Consider the following 21,595-nt stretch of genomic DNA (forward strand, 5'->3'; position numbering starts at 1 on the left):
GCTAAACATTTCCATAAATACCGATCTAGCTTCCCGAAAAGCCTCTAATTCTGCGCCAATACTGCAGATAAGTAAATTCCAGTTCCTTTCTTCGGCGAGCTGGAGAGCTGAGTTCAATTCTTCCATCACGGTATCCATTTCTCGCATAATGGAGTCCGGGATGGCCCTATCATCGCCTAGGCCACATCTAGAGTTCTCTGACATTTGTGACATTTTCTTTTGCATCGATGTTTCAAAGCTGGATATGGTCGAGATGACCTTGTGCCAGGTTCTCCCGCCTTCTTTGAGTGCGCTGATTTCATGGTCAGCTTTCCGTCTCCGTTGCCGGAGCAGCGTGCCCTCATTATGCCAGTGTTCTTTTGCCATCTCAAGCGTCCTCCGCTTCGGATGGAGTGTGTAAAAGGTTGGGGTGTCCGACGTGGTAAACCGGAGAGGCTGAATTGGCGGCGATTGAAGGTAGATTTGTACGTCCTTGTGAACTAGTGCAAGCGACTCTCTGTAGGACGAGAGTTTCGAATCGATGGAATTCTGGAGATGCGTTATTTCATTCAGCATTTGCCTATGGCGCGCCTTCATCTCGCCTAGCTGGTTTTCCAGATCCATGATATGCTTCTCGAGATTCCGAGACTCTCTCTGAAGATTTTGGATCCTCAAGCTTTCGTGCTCTCTCTGAGCCTCGGTCAAAACCGATTCTAACCCCTTCTGTTTGCTAATAAACGCATCGACCTCTCTTACGGCGTCTCGCCGGTGGCCGATTTCCACGTCAACGATGCGCCGCTCCTCTTCTTTCAACGTCAGAAGTTCATCCATGCTTTTCAATATGCCCCTCCTCGCCCCCTTCAGACTAATTTTCTTCCTCGTTGGTTGTCTGATCGGAATTGTCATGGTGGTCCTTGGGCTAGCAAGATGGGACGGGGTCGGAGTCGAGCTTCCCGTAGAACGGTAATCGTTGGCCGTATTTGATAAGCCGGCTGACAGCCCAGCGCTTTGCGCATCAAGGAGAAGCTGTAAATCATCCTGAAGCTGCCGAGACTGTCGCTCGATGAGGACAAAGGGATCTGAATGCCGAACAGCCGTGGAGAGTGGCACAGGTAGGAGCTTGCTGGTTTTGTTCAAAGTGGGTGTAGCCATGGTTAAGCAGCGGGTCATAAATGATGAGAGACAGTAATCCAGCGAGAGTCAAGCCTGCATAAACCCATAGTAAATAGTCTCTTAGCTGGACTATATGTACTCCGTACCCTATGCTTGTTTGTGCTCTGTTTGCTCAGGTGCTGTCGGAAGAGCATGTCGTGTGACCTGATTGGTGCCCGGCAGCTGCACGTGATGACTAAGCAGCTGTCGGAGCTGACGCCATCCAGCCAATCAAAGCCCAGCATCAGGCTGCCAGAGTTGTCGCCAACGCATTTCGACCTACTCTTGACCTGAAGCTCCCTTCATGAATCATCTCCTACCGCCTCCTTCATCAACACAGCCTCATCCCTGGTTCAATTTTCTCTCCTTTTGTATTTCTACTTGTGAGTGTCACTTCATTCAATTCTGCAATCTTGCACTAATGGATATGCGACGTTGATAGGTTGTCTCTGAACCCGCGCCTACCACACTAGTTAATCGTCGAGCTTGATAGAAAAGACAAGTCGCAGCATCGGAGTAGAATAGACGGCGCAAGATGGTTGGACTCGTTTCAGCGGCTGGCTTGGTGGGCTTTCTGTCTGAGCCTGACACCGAGCTCAAAGTGTTTGCTTTGAAAACTTTGGACGCCCAAGTCGACTCGTTATGGTCTGAGATTGCTGGCTCCGTTGGGCAAATGTAAGTCTGCCTAGAACCCCCAAACATATATATTCGCATTCTTTGATCTACTTTTTTCTTCAACTTCTGGGGCAAATATAGCTTTTCTATTTCAACTCGAACTAACTCAGTTTTACGCCACAGAGAAGCTCTTTGCGAGGACGAGTCCTTCCCTGAACGCGAACTTGCCTCGCTTGTCGCAGCCAAGGTTTACTACAATCTACAGGAGTACAATGAGAGCACGGTTTTCGCACTGGGGGCCGGTCATCTTTTTGACATTGAGAATGGCGGCGAATTTGAGGAGACCATCATCTGTATGTTGGCCAGTGAAAACATTTGCTCTTTTCGAGTACTGACTTCGTTGCTATAGCAAAATGTATAGATACATTTGTGTCTATATCCGCTATCCAGAAAAGTGATCCAAATGTTGACACATCAGGCAAACCCCATGTTAATACCGCCTTTCCTCAACAAGCCAATGGAGCTGCAAGCACTTCTGCCAGCCTTACATCACCAATCACGCCATTTTCACAATCAACATTACCATCGAAATCTCTTTTGTCCCGTCCTGAACCATCGGTAGATGCCGGCTATCAGAGAGGGGATACCGACGATGTCGAAAGCTCATCTGAAGTTCCTCTCGTGATCCAGCGTGGAGTTCAAAAGCAGCTCCAAGCCGTTATCAACCGTCTCTTCGAACGGTGTTTTCAACAAAAACGATACCGACAAGTCATTGGCATCGCAGTTGAAGCAAAGAACCTAGACATTCTTCGAACGGCGATCTTACGCGCCGCCCGGGATGAAAAGAGCCAAGGAGGCGAACCCTCGCGCCGAGGCGAGGAATTAATGGAATATGTTCTAGGCATCTGCATGAATGTTGTGCAAGAGCGGGCTTTTAGGAATGAGGTATGTTGAGCTTCAAGTACAATATCTCGGAGGAAAGGTTACTGACCAGCGGATTTTATCCAAAGATATTAAAATTAATCCTTGAATTGCTAAGCGAAATCCCCTCTCCCGACTATTTTTCCATCGCGAAATGTGTAGTTTACCTAAACGAGCACACGATGGCCTCCGATATACTTCGACAGCTCGTGGAAAAAGGCGATGCAAGATCATTGGCTGTGGCTTACCAGATTTCCTTTGATCTGTACGATAACAGCACACAGGAGTTTCTAAGAAAAGTACGCCAAGAAGTGGCCGGTTTCACGTCTGAGATTGAGGCTCCCTCCGAGAACGCAAACAATACAGACGACGCAAGAGAAGTGGACGCTCTTCTTCTAGATCATGTCGAATCAGACACTTCTAGTGCAGGAGACGGGAAAAATAACTTCTCAGCAGAAGCACGTTCAGCATTTGCCAACATTCGCAACATCTTGGATGGCGTTAATTCGATTCAGCTAAACCTCGAATTTCTGTATCGAAACAACAAGGCCGATATTGCCATACTCGATAAGATCAAAGACAGTCTTGAAGCCCGAAACTCCATTTTCCACACGGCGGTTACTCTTTCGAATGCGTTTATGCATGCTGGAACCACGCACGACAAGTTTTTTAGAGACAATCTGGAATGGCTTGGGAAGGCGGTTAACTGGTCAAAATTCACTGCTACTGCTGCTCTTGGCGTCATCCATCGTGGAAATCTGACTCAAGGTCAGAAACTACTGGCACCATATCTCCCAAAGGAAAATATTGCCGGAGTCGGCAGCTCTGGCTCTGTCTATAGCCAAGGTGGATCTCTCTATGCTTTCGGTTTGATCTACGCGAACCATGAGGGTTGGGCTGTGGAGCTTATTCGCGAACATTTCAACAAGGCAACTGAAGAAGTTGTTCAGCACGGTGGCGCTCTTGGGCTGGGTGTCTCAGCTATGGCTACGGGTGATGAAGATATCTACACCGACTTGAAAAATGTTCTCAACACAGACTCGGCTTTGAACGGCGAGGCTGTTGGTCTCGCGATGGGCTTGGTCATGCTAGGAACCGGAAATATGAAGGCACTTGAGGATATGATTCAATATGCCCACGATACGCAACATGAGAAAATTATCCGTGGCCTAGCAATGGGAATGGCTCTAATTATGTACGGTCGTCAGGAAGCCGCTGACGAATTGATCAATGGCTTGCTAAGCGACCCGGACCCCACCCTACGCTATGGCGGAATAATGGCCATTGCGCTGGCTTATTGTGGTACGGGTAGCAATAAGGCCGTTCGCAAGCTGCTTCATGTTGCAGTTAGCGATGTTAATGATGATGTCCGGCGAGTGGCGGTGATGAGCTTGGGCTTCATCCTTTTCAGGAAGTATCATAGCGTTCCCAGAATGGTCGAGCTCCTTTCCGAATCATACAACCCCCACGTCCGATATGGAGCGGCTATGGCGCTTGGTATATCGTGCGCCGGAACTGGCTTAGATGAGGCTGTGGACCTCTTGGAGCCTATGTTAAAAGACCCGACCGACTTTGTACGACAAGGAGCTTTGATCGCATTGGCGATGGTATTAGTACAACAAAACGAGATCATGAATCCCAAAGTTGGCACGATCCGAAAGGCGATGCAGAAGGTCATTAGCGATCGTCATGAAGACGCCATGGCCAAGTTCGGTTGTGCTGTTGCTTTGGGAATCATAGATGCCGGCGGACGCAACTGCACCATCAGTCTCCAGACACAAACGGGCAACCTCAACATGCCGGGAATTGTGGGCGCCGCTGTTTTCACGCAATATTGGTACTGGTTCCCGTTGACGCACTTCCTCTCCCTTAGCTTTACCCCTACTGCCGTTATTGGTGTGGATCAGAAGCTTGAAGTCCCCGCGTTCAAATTCCATTGCAACACGCGGCCAAGTCTGTTTGATTATCCACCTGAGCAGCAAGTTAAGGCCGATGAAGCGCCGGAGAAGGTGAAGACGGCAGTGCTTTCGACCACTGCACAGGCTAAGCGACGTGCTCAACGGAAAGAAAGGGAACAACGCCGAGAGAGTATGGACGTGGACCAAACACCGACGACGCCCAAGCAACCTGATGACAAAATGGAGGTCGATGAAAGTCAGCCCAAGGCTGAGGATAAGGATAAAGCTGTCGAGAAGGAGGCAGAAACACCCAAGCGCAAGGCCGAAAAGGAGAAGGTCGGCTACGAATTGGCCAATATGTCGAGGGTTCTCCCTGCACAATTAAAACATTTGACATTCCCTGACCCACGATACGAGCCAGTGAAACGGGTAAGTACAACAGCCATGGCAGAGTAAGCTTGTGATGCTAATAATGTTTCAACAGCCGACTGGTGGTGTCACCGTTGTCCTTGACAAAGCGCCATCCGAAGCACGCGAAACCATCGAATTGAAAGCCAGCAAAGATGTTCGGCAAGCGGCTGCACCACAGACGCTCCAGGATCGAATCAATGCCGCCATCTACGGTGAAGGCGAACCTTCCACTCCACAGCCCGCCGGTGTCAGCGCTGCGGGCAGTGGTGCTGCGGCAGCAGCGGGAGTCCTGACTGCGGTAGACGAAGACGAAGAGGGCGGCGAGGAAGCACCAGTTCCTGATGAATTTGGTTATTATACCGATGCCGAATGATAACCAACCAGTGTTGTGATATTGCAGCTTGTTTGTCTGGCTTGATCTTGCACATTGAGAATTCCGTGCTTCGCGGCGAGTCGTTATCTTTTCTCTGGATGTCTTTCTACATGCTTTTCTTTTCCCGTCGATATTATCCTAGCATCTAGAATCCCCGTGTACTTGTATAATCTGAGCAACAGGCGCGAGTCGAAATTAAGCATGCGTGATTGATGCCCAAGGGAAACTGCGTGCTGTCACATGCTTTGCCCGAATTGGCATCGGCAGAATGAAGGCGGTGTAGACTAGCTGATCCCGTGACCTAGAGAGAAAGCCGAGGCAACTGCTGTTTTCGGTCTAGCGGCGACGTGTGATTACGTGATGCGGCTCACCTCTCAGGAGCATGTGATGGCGAAATGACGGCATCTGTCCGCTTGACTCGACATTTGACAGAACACAGGCGACAGAGAGACAGCCTTCTCGTGGATTTGCGACTCTCAGGATTTCGGTTTGCAGGTTGGGAGTAAGCGAAACATCCTATTATCTTCATCATAGCCTATATCCCCTGCACTTCCTCAGAGCCGAAAGTTCGGAGGAAAACGTGGTCCAGCGTGGAGATCAACCGCTATCCAGAAGTTGCGGCATGTGAATCCTGCATTTTCAAGCAGAAGCAGAGCCACTCGCGAGCAAGCTGTTTGGGCTTCTGAGCCTAGGTACTTTTTGGCTCAGCTGCTCTCCTTTTCCGCTCAGAGCCAACGGCTAACTACTTATTTCTCATCACACTTCTCGTTCGAGAACCCCGGATTTCCCTTCTCTTCCTCCCTTGCTTTTCAGCTCAAAGTTGGCCCCCATCTGCTCTTTCGATTCTGCTTGTATTTTTCCACTCCTTGCATCAGCGCCCTCTTGTACAGATAGAGAAGCATATAGAATTCACTCATGTCGGCAAAATTCTCAAAGGACGCTGTTGCGTCGCATAACAGCGCGGGGGATCTCTACGTCGTGATTGACGAGGATGTTTTCGATTTGACCAAATTCCAGGATGATCATCCAGGTGGAAAGAAGAGTAGGTTGCCCTCTACGCCAACACGTTCGAAAGTCCGAACTAAACGAATTCTGCAGTCCTACAAAGAGTTGCGGGCAAGGATGCCTCCAAGCAGTTCTGGAAATACCACAGTCCCGCAGTTCTGAAGAAATACCGAAAGCAGCTCCAAGTTGGGTCCCTGGATACAAAGAAGGATGTTGCTCCTCCCGCAGCCCCAGCCCCACCAGCGGCTCCTCGTGCGGAAAAGAAGGCCGATGCTGGCTCAACCCTCACCAGAGCTCCTTCGACCCCGCTAGAGCCTTTCGGTGACCTAGTTCCATTTGCTGACCCAGCTTGGTATCAGGGGGTATGTAGAATCTCGTTATTACTTCTGGTGGTGGTGCACTCGAACTAATGGTATACTTTCTGTGTAGTACTTTTCCCCTTACTATAACGAAACTCACGCTGCCCTTCGTGATGAAGTTCGCCAATGGGTTGAGACTGAGATCGAACCCCACGTTCATGAATGGGACGAGGCCAAGAAGGTGCCCGATTATATCTACAAGCAAATGGGAGAACGAGGCTATCTTGCTGGTTTGCTCGGGGTGGGATATGACGCAAGCCTCTCGAAAAATACCGTCAAGAGCGTTCCCCCCGAAAAGTGGGATTTGTTCCATGAGATTATTGTCACCGACGAGCTCTCCCGCTGTGCCAGTGGAGGTGTCGTCTGGAACCTCATCGGTGGCTTCGGTATCGGCTGTCCACCCCTTCTCAAGTTTGGACGAAAGGAAGTTGTCCAGAGAGTTGTTCCCGGTATTCTTGCTGGAGATAAGCGCATCTGCCTTGCCATTACGGAACCAGATGCCGGTTCCGATGTGTCGAGCTTGACGTGCGAGGCCAAATTGACTCCCGATGGAAAACACTACATCGTTAACGGTGAGAAGAAGTGGATTACAAACGGCGTGTGGGCAGACTATTTCACCGTGGCTGTGCGCACTGGTGAAAATGGAATGAACGGCGTCAGCGTCTTGCTCATCGAGCGTGACTTTGGCGGCGTCAGCACGCGTAGAATGGACTGCCAAGGTGTCTGGAGCAGTGGTACTACATACATTACCTTTGAAGATGTCAAAGTTCCTGTCGAGAATTTGATTGGCAAGGAGAACAAAGGTTTCAAGGGTAGGCTCCGACTTTCGTCTCATCTTATGAAATTGATCTTGGTGTGCTAACATCATCTAGTCATCATGACCAACTTTAACCACGAGCGTGTCGGCATTATTATTCAATGTCTCCGTTTCTCTCGCGTCTGCTATGAGGAATCTGTCAAATATGCCCACAAACGCCGCACATTCGGCAAGCGTCTAATCGACCATCCTGTCATTCGGATGAAACTGGCACACATGGCCCGTCAGATCGAAGCATCTTACAACTGGCTCGAAAACATCATATACCAATGCCAGAACTACGACGACATGGAAGCCTCACTCCGTCTTGGTGGCGCCATTGCCGGCCTGAAAGCGCAGTCGACTACCACTTTTGAATTCTGCGCACGGGAAGCCAGTCAGATCTTTGGTGGACTCAGCTACAGCCGTGGTGGGCAAGGTGGCAAGGTCGAACGTCTGTATCGCGATGTCAGAGCCTATGCTATCCCCGGAGGCAGCGAGGAAATCATGTTGGATCTCAGCATGAGACAAAGCTTGAAGGTCCACAAGGCCTTTGGCATGAACTTGTAAAACGCATGGTGGTTCCGGGTGTTGGCATTTTTGGGTCTTTCTGGGTGGCCAGGTATCTGTGATATCTCTTTGTAGCTTCTTACATACCCAGGGTTTTGTCTTCAGCATGCGGCGGTCCATGAGCTGGAACTGTCGCATTATTTTCCTTTTGTGGCATATTCTCCTTCCTGACTTTGGTCTATCTCCGCAACATACCATTTCACCTTTGGTCAGATTGTGTATATATTGGCATTTTTTTTGGAATACAAAGCACTGTTTATATCAGCCAGCTTTTTTCTGTGCCGCTGTGACGGCATTACTTACCACTCGATCGGAGGCATCGCCACTTGTGTTCGAATGCGGGGTGGGTTCGATATTAATGATCGCGTTGGATATATGTTGCATGTAAAACGCTTTGAATTATTCCGAATCGGTCCATGAGGTCTCGAAAAGGGGCCGAGTGTCGCAGATGATGTCTTATCTACCACAGATTCGCAAAATGCAAAAGTCAGGTGGTAAACTATAGACCGCCAGCCTTCGGCCTTTGACCGCATTTGAGCCCTAGATAATGTAGGTTTGTTAATTAATATTTGTGTGACAGAAAGAGTTGGGCAGAGGTTAATTGTGCTCTCAGGGTACGGAAAAGATAAGCCACTTCTTTATTCGCGAAAAGTCCCTCGAATGTCAAAACATCTTGCCGAGCTGATTGTTGAGGTGACAGGGTGGAAAATGCGAATTTCGCGGCCCAGGAAAAATGCAAAGCGTGGGGGATAGCTCCTTGTAGCGGCCGTATCTCCTCTTTCAGCACCTGGTTAGAACCGACTTCAAAATTGAGATCTCAAGTCGAGCATGGGGGGAAAAATGTCCCATAATGAGTTTGATGGCTTGGGTCTTCCATTGCTGCGCCGGATATTTTAGCAATTTTGATCAACGACAAATGCGCCTGCCTTTCACTGGAAATGAAATTGGCACCTAATCGTGTGGATGGATTGTTTCTTTCAAGACAGCCGGTTCTGATCCAAATTACTTCCACTCTGGATCGACCATGATCCCATCCAGTCTGGCAACAAGGAGCTGGCAGTTGGCGCGATGATCATCCCTCACTCCATCACTTCGGGGCTTTCTGGATTATTCCAACATGGAACCCACGCCTATCATTCCATCCTGATTCCCGTGGGAAAGCCAGGGTCACGGCCAATTGCAGTTGACTGTGGCTGAGCAAGCCAACAAAGCAGAGGGATGTTCCCATCCTCTGATGCATGTCTGAAGTCGCCTGCACGCGGGGTTTTCATCAAAATCGGTGGGATCGGACGCTCAAACCGAGGGCGATACTAAGGACTTCAGATCTTCCCCCTGTCCCTCTCACTTGAAGCCGCGTCAGAACGCGACAATGTCTGATTGATCATCGTGACCGGGGGTTGCAAGGGCATCCATCCCTGGATTGGAATCGCCTCAACCCATCAGATTCCGCACTCACCACCGATATAGAAAATTTGCAAAACATCCTTCTGTGACCTGTCAGTGAAAAGAGTACGAGTTTTCGGCTTCGGAGTCCCGAGAGTTAAGAAGTCGTTAATAATAAGTAGTGTTTGCACCAGCAACGCTTCGAACGCAAGCATTGAGTGGCGTTTCTTAGCCAAAGCTTCTCGCATAACGGTCTTCCCTGGCGGGATATTCACTTGGCGACTCCGTGGTAATTTTAGCGACATAATCACGGATGCCATCCATTTCTACCTGCCACTGCAGGAAGAGACTTGGCTGATCTCTGGTCCTAGTCTTTGGTTGTCGGCGCCATTCAACCAGCCTACCTGTTCACCCCTCCCTGTAGGGTTACATCGAAACGTCAAACAGAAAACTGGGAGCGGGGAGCGAAAAATTCGAGAATCTTTAGCCACCATTCAGCACTTACCCGGATATTGTGTCGCAAAGATTCGCGCCAAAGGAATCATCAAGGGCTGAAAAGCATCAATGGAAATAGTGAAATACTTGCTTGTCCTCATCTCGACCCATTCGAAGACCACCCAGGATGTCTGGTCAGGAGAGATGACCAGCCTCAAGAGAGCTCATGCAGCTCCCCCGGGCCTTTGCAGCGTCAAAAAAAGGTTATCTCCAAAAGCAAATTAAGCGTGGAGCCTTTTTCCGGAGGCTTGTTTTCAATGATTGGCGGTGGACACCTCCCCAGCTACAGGCCAAGAGATATCAAACAAACCGCTAATAATATGGCCTTTTCGATCTGTCTCCCGTTCTCTCATCGATTCAACCGCATCGAACAACCTGATTGCAATTGGGTCATTTTATTTGTCAAAGAATGGGGACCCTTGGTAAGACGCATGGGTTATCAGTCAAGGTTTGACATTCCTGAAGCCCATGGGTATTGTTATGCACTGAAGCAAACTCCACCGAATTGATTTAGTTATTGCACAAGTGGTATTTTTCGTGCAAAGTTGTGAATAGGGTAGCAGGATTCGTATCGTATGTGGATAATCCAAACAAGATAACACCTGTGTTCCCAACTCTGCGAAGCATCCGGTACACAGACTAGTAGTGTAACCGGTTGGGATATCGGTCAACTGAACATCTCAGAGAGTCAGCTTGAGTTCTATGATGATACCCTGTAAAGAGGAGATCGGTCCACTCGTCCTGTCATTGGCAGTCTTTGGGAACCGGAGGGTCGCTGAGCGTTCGCCTAAGCTTCTTTTCCCCGGGAAATTGTTCTCCATTCATACCCATTTCCCGCCTCTGCCTTGGTTGCCCCATGATGTGGATCCGATGTGACCTTCTCAAGGCTGTCTCTGCTCACTTGAATGGCTGCTGACGGAAACCCAGAGCGTCTAACTTGCCGCACAATCGGGTGTTTATAACTCGACCTGCATCCTCTTCCTGGGTTTCAGGCCCTTCTTCCACCTTCCTTTAATCACACCAACACCTTATCCACACTGGCCTTGGTTCCAAGACCAACCGCCATGTCTGACAACGACGTCAAGAAAGTCGACGTCGCTATGACAGTCGAGGATGAAAAACCCGTTGCGGCAAGGGAACGCGTGTACGGTCTCGAGGCTCGCGTTGACCCAACCGTTACCTTCGAAGAATATCGCTACTGGGCCAAGCTTCAGCGTGCCCAAGAGCACGAGGAGAACCGCCAGTTCGTTGAAGAACGTGGCCCCAGAACTTTTGCCTCAATCATCAAGAGTCGATTCTCCCACGGAATCCACCACGAGAAAAAGAAAAAGGAGCAAAAGGCACAGGAAGAAGCAGCTCAACAGGGAGCATTGCAAGTCAACCGGGCCAGCAGCAGCGAACAGGAACAGAACCCGAATCCGCCCACATACGACACCTCGTCGGCTGTGACAGAAGAAGAATGGAAAACAGCTAGCAGGGCGCTAAAGACTGCCAGCTGGGGTAGTGTTTTCTATTTGATCACCACTGATATTTTGGGTTGGGAAACCACTGCGTACGTATTTCGAGTCCCCGTCAAAGTTCGTTTGACGTAGTGTAGCCCTCTCTGACCTTGTTGGGATCCAGGTTTGTGTTTTCGAGTGTCGGCTTCGGTCCTGGAGCGGCACTTTATGTCATTTTTGGTCTCTTTGCCGGCCTCAGCGGCTGGATCTTATGGAGGGTTTATCTAGGATTGGACTCTGGGCAGTATCCGATGCTGTCTTTTGGCGACACCTATTTCCGTGTTTACGGGAAAAAGGCACGGCACTTCATCAACGTATCGCAATCGCTGCAGCAGTTCATGACGGTCGCTGTACTGATTCTATCAAACGGCGTCAAGATTGCTCAACTGTCTGACAGGAAAATCTGCTTCATCGTTTGCATGATTATCTTTATGGTTGCCGGGATGACACTTGGAAGTATCCGGAGCTTGCAGCACATCGGGTGGTTTGCCAACGTGTCTGTCTGGGTGAATATTATCTGCTTTATCATCATGTGAGTGCCATCTGCCTTGTCCTCTGATTGAGCCGGGGGTAGGATTAATGAATTCGAGCAGCATGGTCGCATGTTCCAACTTCGGAATCGATTACGAAGCCGTCACTCGCTCGACGTTGATCAAAGAGATTGGACCAGTGAGAACATTCGCCGGTCCGCCGCCGGACCAATACCAGCAACAGGCGCATGGATTCGCCGGTCAATTCAACGGTATCAACCAGCTCGTTTGTATGTCTCTCTCGAAAACCTACCTGCTCTTTCCATTTCCATCAAACAGCACTAATATGCGAGCCCATATAGATAGCTATGGTGGTGCCCTCCTCTTCATTGCGTTCATGGCGGAAATGCGCCACCCATGGGACTTCTGGAAAGGCATGCTTTGCGCCCAATCCTTCATCTGCGTGGTTTATCTTCTTTTTGGAGCATTCGTGAGTCAATCGCATTCTTTGCGCCCGCCGGGGCTCTCAGTTGATCGCTAAACGTACCCAGGTGTATGGTCATTATGGCCAGTACTCGGTTGCAAATCTTAAAAACGTCATTCAGCCCCGTGAGTTGCAAATAGTTGCCAACTCGTTCGGTCTGATAACCGCTTCGATCGCATGCTGTAAGTATCTGTGTCCTCAGCCTTACGGATCTGTTCTTTTGTAGTTGCTGAGATTATTTTTTGAAGTGATGTACTTCAACATTGGCATGAAAACGGTCTATATCGAAGTCTTCCAAGAGGTCTTCAAGTTCCCTCCGATTACCACCAAGAAGGGACGCTGGATGTGGTATGCACTTGGCCCCGTCTACTGGATTATTGCCTTTCTTGTGGCAGCAGCAGTGCCCAATCTGAACGGGATTTCCGGGATAATCGGCGCTCTGCTTATTCTTAACTTCACGTACACATTCCCGGCATTCCTGTACGTTGGCTACCGGTGCCAGGCCGATGCCGCCCTTCCCGGCGAAGGATTCGACCCTGTTACTGGGATTACCACACGACATGACAATGGATGGAAGCGATGGGTGCGTGGGTTTAAAAAGAACTGGCACTTCAACACGGTTAACGTGATTTATGGTCTCGGGGGCTTGGTATGCTCAGGAATGGGCTCTTGGGCGGCTATTGAAGGGCTTATCGCAGTCTTCGGACCTGGCGGGACCGTTGCCACCTCGTTCGGGTGCGCGCCGCCTGTATAAAGGGTCAATTATAGGGCTAGGTAGTCACTTCCACGGCGCTTTGAGCTTGTATATACTCCCCGTCCGTACTGCTTGAACCTCCTTTCTGAATGAATATGCATAACGGGCTAAATGGGGCAAAAGGTTCTGATGATGCCAACCAGAGATTGTGCAAGGCACCAAGATATTGAAAGGAGAGGTCATGCCCAGGTAGATTGCTTAAATGGACCTGTGTTAAGACAGAAAAAAACGAAAGTCCAAGCACACTGCAACCGTGCTTGACGATGTGCTTTGTAGTAAGGTATTGAGATTCAGCCAACAGAACTGGAACCAGAACGGGAGTTGCTGATGATGAAATACTGCCTGGAGAGAGACTCCATGTTACCAGCAACGCCAAGTATGACTCATTCTTAGTGGTTTGCTGTGATGCGGAGGTTGACTTCCCAAACAGGCCTCCGACTGTGCCGGGGTTCGGGACTGAGAGCAGGAAGAGCAGGGCTTCCGAGTGAGCTTCGGCAAGTCGATGGACTCGACATCCATCTGCATTGTTTAGTTAACTGGAAACAAACAAGCATCCGCATCGTCGACTGCTTGCTATCTCATTATGAGGCCGTCCAAATTGGCCCCTGATTATCATGGACGGAACAAGAAGTGATTATGTAACGCGGAAGAACTCGACGCCGAGTGCCAAGGGTTCACGTGACTAGTTATGCTTACTCAGCGGTTCTTCAAGGGACCGCAGAGCCACCAAGAACGCAGTCTGAAGCTTTGACTGCAGCCGTCCAGCTGAACAACCACCATAGCTCATCGATTGAACTGATCGCATTGGAAAATTCGAACTCATTTTGTCTTGTTAGTCGCCATACCCAGGTGCTTAAATGCTCCGTTTCTGTTATTGTATCAGGCGCCGTTAGTCTAACTCCGAACCCAGCCTACTTTTGCGGCTTTAGATAAAGCGAGCCTGCCAGACTCAACATCAGTATCGCGATTACGAGAGTTTATCAAATCCGTCCCACAAACGAAGCGAACAGTATCTTATTTCTTGAGACGTTGGGCCTCTGGGCCACCCGTGGCGAACACCCTTGACGTTGTCAACTCCGCATTAGCGAAAACCCGTTCGCCTTCGCCCCCGGAGGACTGGACTCGATTAGGGAGCGCAACGCAATATGTCGCACCTTTCCGACTCGTTTTTGGATCAAAATCCAGCATCTGAAGAGGAAGATGACGATTTCAATCCAGCGCCCGCTGAAGATTCTGATGCTGAGCGTGACGATAATGCGGAACGCAAAAATGAAAACCGTAATCCTGACAGTGACGTTGAAGATGCTAATTCCGAGAATGAGAGGATTACCCGTACACCAGCGGCCAGACATCAGGATGGGGATCGTGAAGTTGATAGGGTGAATGAAAAAGCGGAAGAGAATGGGGACGCAGAAGGTGACGGCGAAGCGGAGGGAGAAGATGAGGGTCAGGAGGAAGACGAGGATGAAGAAGAAGAAGAGGAGGAGGAAGAAATAACTGTAAGTTGATTTATACTTCCATTTCCTTAGCCTATATTGACCTTGATTTAATTATAGGGCCGCCCACGGAAGCGTAGACGAGGTGGACTGAATAACTTCTTCGAAGAAGAGGCAGAGGTCGAAGAAGAAGAAGAGGATATGGAGGAGGAAGAAGAAGACTTGGAAGCTGAATTTCTTCATCCTGACGACGATGCAATCCTGCCCGCTGGCGCCGAAACCGATGACCGCAGGCATCGTGAACTTGACAGAAAGCGAGACCTTGAGGCATCCATGGACGCAGAGAAGCAAGCGCAAGCTCTTAAGGAACGATATGGACGGAATCGCGCTGCGGCATCTGATTTGGTCGTTGTCCCTAAGAGATTATTGCTACCCAGTGTCGATGACCCCAGCATATGGGCCGTCAAGTGCCGCCCTGGCAAGGAACGCGAGATAGTTTTCAATATAATGAAGAGAATGGAGGAACGGCATCCAGGCTCAAGAAACCCTCTTCGGATCACATCCGCATTTGAGCGAGGCGGGACCATGAGCGGTTATATCTACGTTGAAGCCCGCAAGCAGGCAGATGTCATGGATGCTTTGGAAAATCTATCCAACGTCTTCATTAGATCAAAATTGACCTTGATATCTGTGAAGGAGATGCCTGACCTTCTCAGAGTACAGAAATCAGAGGAATTGCAACCTGGAGGCTGGGTCCGAATCAAGCGAGGAAAGTACCAGGGTGATTTAGCGCAAATAGAAGAAGTGGAAACCAACGGGCTCGAAGTCACCGTTAGACTTGTACCACGTCTCGACTATGGCCTAAACGACGATGTTCACATTCCAAATGGCGACTCAAAGCGGAAACGGCCTGGTGGCGCGAATGCTGCAGTGGCTCGCCCTCCTCAGCGCCTGTTCAGCGAAGCAGAAGCAAAGAAGAGACACGGAAGATATCTATCTGCAGCCGCTGGCCTAGGCGGCAAGTCGTGGACCTACCTTGGCGATACTTATATCGACGGTTTCCTCATCAAAGATATGAAAATCCAACACCTGATCACCAAGAACGTGAATCCCCAACTTGGCGAGGTTACAAAATTTGCACGAGGCGCCGACGATGGTACTGCAAACCTAGATCTGGCGTCGTTAGCCGCCAGTCTCAAAAACACTACCGGCGAGGATTCCTATGTGCCTGGGGACACCGTTGAAGTATTCAGTGGCGAACAGCGAGGCGTTGTCGGTAAAGTCTTATCCGGTCGCGCAGATATCGTTTCCATTACTGTAACAGAGGGCGAATTGGAAGGTCAAAGACTCGAGGTTCCGGTCAAAGGTCTACGGAAGCGGTTCAGTGAAGGTGATCATGTAAAAGTCATCGGTGGCAGCAAATATCGAGATGAGCTCGGAATGGTGGTTCGAATCAAGGATGATCGAGTTACACTGCTCACCGACATGAGCATGCAAGAGATCACAGTTTTCAGCAAAGATTTGCGGGAAGCAGATGATGCTGGTGTCGACGGAAAACTTGGCCAGTACGATGTTCATGACCTTGTCCAGCTCGAGTATGTCTATTGTATTTTCGTTGTTTGCCGGTGGATAGCTAACGTGACTGTAGCCAAACCACCGTTGGTTGCATTATCAAGCTCGATCGCGAGTCCATGAAAGTCATCGATCAACACGGGTCAATCAGAAATTTGCTCCCATCGCGAGTTATCGGAAAGATTGAACTTCGACGGAATGCAGTGACTACCGATAGAAACGGCGCTGAAATCAAGTATGGTGACACTGTCCGTGAGGTTACGGGCGAGCAGAGGCTAGGCGTCATCCTCCACGTGCACAGAGCGTTCCTTTTCATGCAAAGTAAGGTGGTTGGGGACAATGCTGGTATCATTGTATCGAGAGCATCCAACGTCGTGACTGTGGCCACCAGTGGAGGAAGTTTGGCACCCCGGGGCCCGGATTTGTCCAAAATGAATCCCGCATTGCAGAAAAACGGGCTGAACGGATCTGGTATGCCGCCACCTCGAACTGTTGGAAGAGATAGAACTGTTGGCAAGACGGTCACCATTCGTAAGGGTCCGTATAAGGGTCTCCTTGGTATTATCAAGGACACAACAGACGATATTGCAAGAGTTGAACTACATTCTGTCTCTAAGGTTGTTCCTGTTGAAAAGGAAAATCTTACCATTAAGGAGTATGTTTCCCCCCTGAAAAGGATTTTCTTCCGCTAACAGCCAATTTAGTCCAATAACTGGTCAGCCCATTGATCTTCGTCAATTTGGTCGTGGAGCTGGCCGTGGAGGTTCCCGTATCCCCCAGTCTTCAGCTGCTCCTCCAAGATCACAAAGTTCCTGGCAAGGTGGTAGAACCCCCATGGCAGCAAGTGACTCTTCTCGCACACCTGCATGGCGTGCTTCGTCCTCAAGAAGTGAGTATTTAGCTCTTCAATTATATATGATCAATTCGTGTTGATAATCTCTTAGCTCCTGCATGGAATGCCGCCGCAAGTGGTGCTCGCACTCCGTCTTGGAAGACGGACGGCTCACGAACAGTCAATGCCTATGATGCCGGATATAAGACAACACTTGGAAGCCGAACTCCTGCTTGGGCAGCCGGCAGCAAAACGCCCCGTGATTTCTCGTCTGGATTTGGTGGATCTTCGTCGAATTCTGGGGCCTCTGGATTTGATGCTTTCCTTGCAGGCTCTCGAACTCCGGCTCATCACGCTGCTTTTGGTGGTTCTCGCACACCTGCTTGGGGCCATGGCTCTGGTTCTGGCGGCAAGGCTTTTGACGCCCCCACCCCAGGTGGAGACTACGCCGCTCCTTCTCCCGCAGCCTTTGGGGCCGCACCAACACCCGGTGCATCTGCTCCAACGCCTCGTCCGTGGAACGATACCGCTCCAACCCCTGGAGCGACCAGCGCACCCACACCTGGCGATTCTGCTTACAGTGCTCCTACTCCTGCGGGTGGAATGGGTCTGCCGGCCACACCTGGTGCGATTGATGATGGTGGGCCAAGGTACGAAGAAAGGACGCCTAGCCCGTGATTATAAATTTTCACTTCTGCGAGTACTTTCAATTAAGCATCCTCGTCAGCCATGGTCATCCTAGCTAAATGGCAGATGGAGAAGCTATTTTCTGTTTCAAATTATCACTCGTGTACTCTTCCCCGTCCTTTGCCCCTGGCGTACGGTTTACATTTCCTCCCAGGCAACTTGTGCCTAGGGTTGAAGGCTTGTCATTATTTCAGGGATACGGAAATCTGGAAAATTTGCCATTACTTCATTTATTTTAGATATGACTACCGAATGCAATCTTGCACTGCTTGTGCTGTATTCCAAGCCTTGAGTACACCGTTGCTGTCTCCATTATTATATCATTCGGCTGGATTGAGGCTTCCTAGCATGTTTGCACTGTTTGCTTTGGAGCTCCCCACCATCTGACGCAGGTGGAAGGGCGACAATAGCTGGACTTTCCCACACAAGCAGAGAACCTAGCTTCATTCTCTTGTCTCTTGGGTTGCTGCTCTTTATTCTCGCGAATTAGGTCATTTATCCCCTTTCTCGCATCAGCGCATCCGCCCGAAGCGCAGCAACTAACAACCATCACATAATGTCCTCCTCAGACCCCTTAGAAACCGAACCGTCCGTCACAGAGAGAGAGCGTCAGGATCGAGAGCACAAAGAAAAAGAAGCTGCCGAACAGGCTAAGCTACCATACAAGTGGACGCAGACAATCCGCGATGCGGACGTGACTATTTCAGTTCCCGCAGAGATCAGAGGGAGAGATCTGGATGTTGTCCTGACGAAAACGAAGATCAGAGTTGGGGTGAAGGGGAAAGAGCCCATTATTGATGTATGCTTGCTGCTGTCAAGTTGATATGATCCGCTCGGGGCTCTTCTCTATAGAAAGGAGAAAACTAACAAGTGAGCAAAACAGGGCGACTTCCCTCACCCGATTCACGTCGACGAATCCACCTGGACACTTGAACCTACCTCCAATCCTCCGGGTAAAGAGGTATCTGTTCACCTCGACAAAGTCAATAAGATGGAATGGTGGCCGCACATTGTGACTTCCGCACCTAAAATAGATGTCACCAAGATACAGCCCGAGAACTCCAGTTTGGGCGATTTAGACGGCGAGACAAGGAGCATGGTGGAAAAGATGATGTACGATCAGAGACAAAAGGAAATGGGGAAGCCTACCAGTGACGAGGAGAAGAAAATGGAGATGTTGAGGAAGTTTCAGGCAGAGCATCCAGGTGCGTCTTGGGATCGGTTTCGTATTCAATCTACATCTTTGGTTGCTAACTAAGTCTGATAGAAATGGACTTTTCGAATGCGAAAATTGGTTGAACGGAATGCGATTTCTTTTGAAATATCAGAATGAAGGGAAAAATGATTCCAAAGTGTAAACGACTACATGGAAATGAATCAACTGTGCTTAAGAATTATAGCTGAAACGCTAGTATGAATGATCCATATGCATGCTATGTTCACTATAATCTTAAGTCTTAATCATACACTGTAATAGTACACACCTTGATTGTTGGCGTCGATGGACCAGTATGAGACCAACCGAAAGGATGGAACTCCTGAGTTTGGCAAGCCATCTGTTTGCAACAACAGGGATATTCTCTTTAGTCCTCCTGGCGCAATTGCAAGTGATAGGTCTCCAGCGCTTTTTCAGTCATCTTACTAGGCGTCTTCACCATGACATCTTCACCCTTGCCCGATTTCGGGAACGCGATCACATCACGCACACTTTCTTTCCCCAGCATGATAGCGATTAGTCGATCAAAGCCCAAAGCAATCCCGGCATGAGGTGGGCATCCAGCTCTAAGCGCTTCTAAGAGGTGTGAAAAGTCCCCCAGGCGATTTTCCGGTACTTTCAGAATATCACGAAGAATAAACTTTTGAACCTCAGCAGAATGAATACGCCGGCTGCCACCGCCCAACTCGACGCCATTTACGACAAGGTCGTAGTGGTCTGCGACTACTTTAGTTGGATCGGTAAGAAGAAGATCAACATCCTCTGGGCCAAGGGGAGCGGTGAACGGGTGATGTGTTGATGCAATTCCCGCGGTACCACCTTGGCCCGGTTCTGTGTCTGAGCTGGGAGAGAAAAGGGGAAAATGCGTCACCCAAAGGAAATTGAAGCCGGTGGGCGCACGTTTGAACCCAGTTTCGGTGGCAGCTTTATGCAGAACGCGGCGCAAATCGCCGAGAGGAGTTGAGCCACCTGACAATGGAGCCTTCCGGCGAGCTTGCACGACGAGAAGGTCGCCATTATCCAAGCCCAACTCGCTTTCTAGCCTATCGACAGCTTCGAATCCAAAATCCTGAAGCCCAAACAGGGGCTGTGCAGAATCAATAACGAATGTCTCCGGCCTGCCTTCAGGGTTATTGATCAGTTCACTCGGCACGAATGCATCCAAAATCGATGAGGTAAATGCTTTGGTTTTTGCAGGATCGCCGTTCCCTTTCAATTTGATGACCTCCACGATGGGGTCACTCAAATTTGTGATTCTGCGGACCAAGTCCACAGGAATCATATAGTCGACGCGGTAAATCTCCATCCCAATCCTTGGATCTGGCTTATCAGAGCCGTATTTGGACATGGCTTCGTAGTAGGTCATTCTGGGAAAGGGGGCATCGTTGAGTGGCTCCGGCATTAACGCTGACCATAGTTGGCGAACTATTCGCTCAATAACGTTCATCACATCTTCGCCACTTGCGAAAGACATCTCGAGATCCAGCTAAATACGCCTGGTAAGGATGAATTCTGAAGTTGCTCGGCCAGGGGTGCTTACTTGAGTGAATTCGGGCTGTCTATCTGCCCGTAAATCTTCGTCTCGGAAGCAATGGGCAAACTGATAGTAGCGCGGGATTCCACCGCTCATAAGGATTTGCTTATATTGTTGTGGACTTTGAGGAAGTGCATAAGCGAAGCCTGGCCTCCGCGTTGGAACGAGAAACTCCCTCGCCCCTTCGGGGGTCGATTTAAAGAGCAACGGAGTCTCTACCTCCATAAAAGGAGGCTCACATTGCTCCAAAGCTTCTCGTAGAACCTTACCTGCCCTCGCCCTAAAAGCTAGGGCATGCCGGATCTCCCTATCATTCCTGATCTGAAGAAACCGCTTGCCAGCAGGAAATACGGTCTCTGGCTTCATAATGATGTCATTAGGGAAATCATTGAGAAGCTGTATATCCTCCAGGGCAATTTCCAGGCTATTTATATTCCCTTCTTTGTCCACTGCTGGTGCTTGCTTTGATTCTTTCGCGCTCGTCACTTTCGTCTGTAGGATCCCTCGCAACACAACGGGGCTGTGCGGTTCTATAGACTTTAATTTATCAAACGCGTCGGTCTTCGAGAAAGAGATGGCCTGCACCGTTTGCGACAACCTTGGATCTGCTAGTCGGACAAAAGACATCTTCTTCCCTATATCAGTCCGTTTGCCTAGGTAACCGTACAGAGTTACATGTTTCCCGGATTCCTGCGCCTCAAGTAGGGTACTGAAATCAGAGATGGCGGTAGGAAATGAAACTAAAGTCATAAAGCTACTAATTAGCGTTTCAAAGGCTTAGGTGGTATAGGTTATGTTAGGAGTGAATTCCGCTCCCTTACTTGATTTTCTTGTAGTTTTCAAGGAATGGATATGAAGAGATATCCTCTGCTCCTAGCCGCTTTGCGGAGTGAGATTGCCTCCTGACGCAGAATTGGCATTGTAGCCGTAGTCGTGGTGCTACATATAGCCCTCGAAGGTAGTTTGATATTCCAATGTAGCTCTGTCTTGCGGAGAGGCCTCGTTGAGAACCTGCGAACGCGACCATCGCGATGGGCGCAACAAGAACCGATGGGACGGGTCAATTGCAGCAATCAACTTTCAAAGAAGCAATTGAGACAGTAGACAATGCATTTTTGGTCCAAATCAGCCGGGAGACACGCAGCGTCTCTTGT

The 21,595-nt window shown here is 49.5% G+C and overlaps 7 protein-coding genes across 7 annotated transcripts; 5 read left to right on the top strand and 2 right to left on the bottom strand.

Moving 5' to 3' along the window:
* Positions 1 to 25: 25 nt before the first annotated feature.
* On the bottom strand, positions 26 to 1,131 carry UREG_02724 (uncharacterized protein; the record flags this gene model as incomplete). Its single annotated transcript, XM_002543162.1, has 2 exons — positions 26 to 50; positions 203 to 1,131. 2 exons carry the CDS (start codon positions 1,129 to 1,131, stop codon positions 26 to 28), a joined length of 954 nt encoding a protein of 317 aa, XP_002543208.1.
* A 535-nt stretch (positions 1,132 to 1,666) lies between these two features.
* UREG_02725 (uncharacterized protein) lies at positions 1,667 to 5,349 on the top strand (the record flags this gene model as incomplete). The annotated part of the gene is made up of 5 exons (XM_002543163.1): positions 1,667 to 1,806; positions 1,888 to 2,099; positions 2,168 to 2,691; positions 2,757 to 4,994; positions 5,050 to 5,349. The coding sequence occupies 5 exons, from the start codon at positions 1,667 to 1,669 to the stop codon at positions 5,347 to 5,349; spliced, it is 3,414 nt and encodes a 1,137-aa protein (XP_002543209.1).
* Positions 5,350 to 6,264: 915 nt separating this feature from the next.
* Positions 6,265 to 8,079, top strand: UREG_02726 (uncharacterized protein; the record flags this gene model as incomplete). Its single annotated transcript, XM_002543164.1, has 4 exons — positions 6,265 to 6,391; positions 6,448 to 6,716; positions 6,784 to 7,525; positions 7,586 to 8,079. The coding sequence occupies 4 exons, from the start codon at positions 6,265 to 6,267 to the stop codon at positions 8,077 to 8,079; spliced, it is 1,632 nt and encodes a 543-aa protein (XP_002543210.1).
* Positions 8,080 to 11,021: 2,942 nt separating this feature from the next.
* On the top strand, positions 11,022 to 13,164 carry UREG_02727 (uncharacterized protein; the record flags this gene model as incomplete). Its single annotated transcript, XM_002543165.1, has 6 exons — positions 11,022 to 11,509; positions 11,581 to 11,988; positions 12,050 to 12,216; positions 12,289 to 12,416; positions 12,478 to 12,592; positions 12,659 to 13,164. 6 exons carry the CDS (start codon positions 11,022 to 11,024, stop codon positions 13,162 to 13,164), a joined length of 1,812 nt encoding a protein of 603 aa, XP_002543211.1.
* Positions 13,165 to 14,309: 1,145 nt separating this feature from the next.
* UREG_02728 (Spt5p protein) lies at positions 14,310 to 17,682 on the top strand (the record flags this gene model as incomplete). The annotated part of the gene is made up of 5 exons (XM_002543166.1): positions 14,310 to 14,663; positions 14,721 to 16,195; positions 16,249 to 16,827; positions 16,877 to 17,061; positions 17,117 to 17,682. 5 exons carry the CDS (start codon positions 14,310 to 14,312, stop codon positions 17,680 to 17,682), a joined length of 3,159 nt encoding a protein of 1,052 aa, XP_002543212.1.
* Positions 17,683 to 18,247: 565 nt separating this feature from the next.
* UREG_02729 (nuclear movement protein nudC) lies at positions 18,248 to 18,514 on the top strand (the record flags this gene model as incomplete). Its single annotated transcript, XM_002543167.1, has 1 exon — positions 18,248 to 18,514. One exon carries the CDS (start codon positions 18,248 to 18,250, stop codon positions 18,512 to 18,514), a length of 267 nt encoding a protein of 88 aa, XP_002543213.1.
* A 760-nt stretch (positions 18,515 to 19,274) lies between these two features.
* Positions 19,275 to 21,468, bottom strand: UREG_02730 (uncharacterized protein; the record flags this gene model as incomplete). Its single annotated transcript, XM_002543168.1, has 3 exons — positions 19,275 to 20,393; positions 20,448 to 21,195; positions 21,263 to 21,468. The coding sequence occupies 3 exons, from the start codon at positions 21,466 to 21,468 to the stop codon at positions 19,275 to 19,277; spliced, it is 2,073 nt and encodes a 690-aa protein (XP_002543214.1).
* Between the last annotated feature and the right edge of the window lie 127 nt (positions 21,469 to 21,595).

This window comes from Uncinocarpus reesii, genomic scaffold, assembly GCF_000003515.1.
Source record: "Uncinocarpus reesii 1704 scaffold_1 genomic scaffold, whole genome shotgun sequence".
Classification (NCBI taxonomy): Eukaryota; Fungi; Ascomycota; class Eurotiomycetes; order Onygenales; family Onygenaceae; genus Uncinocarpus; species Uncinocarpus reesii.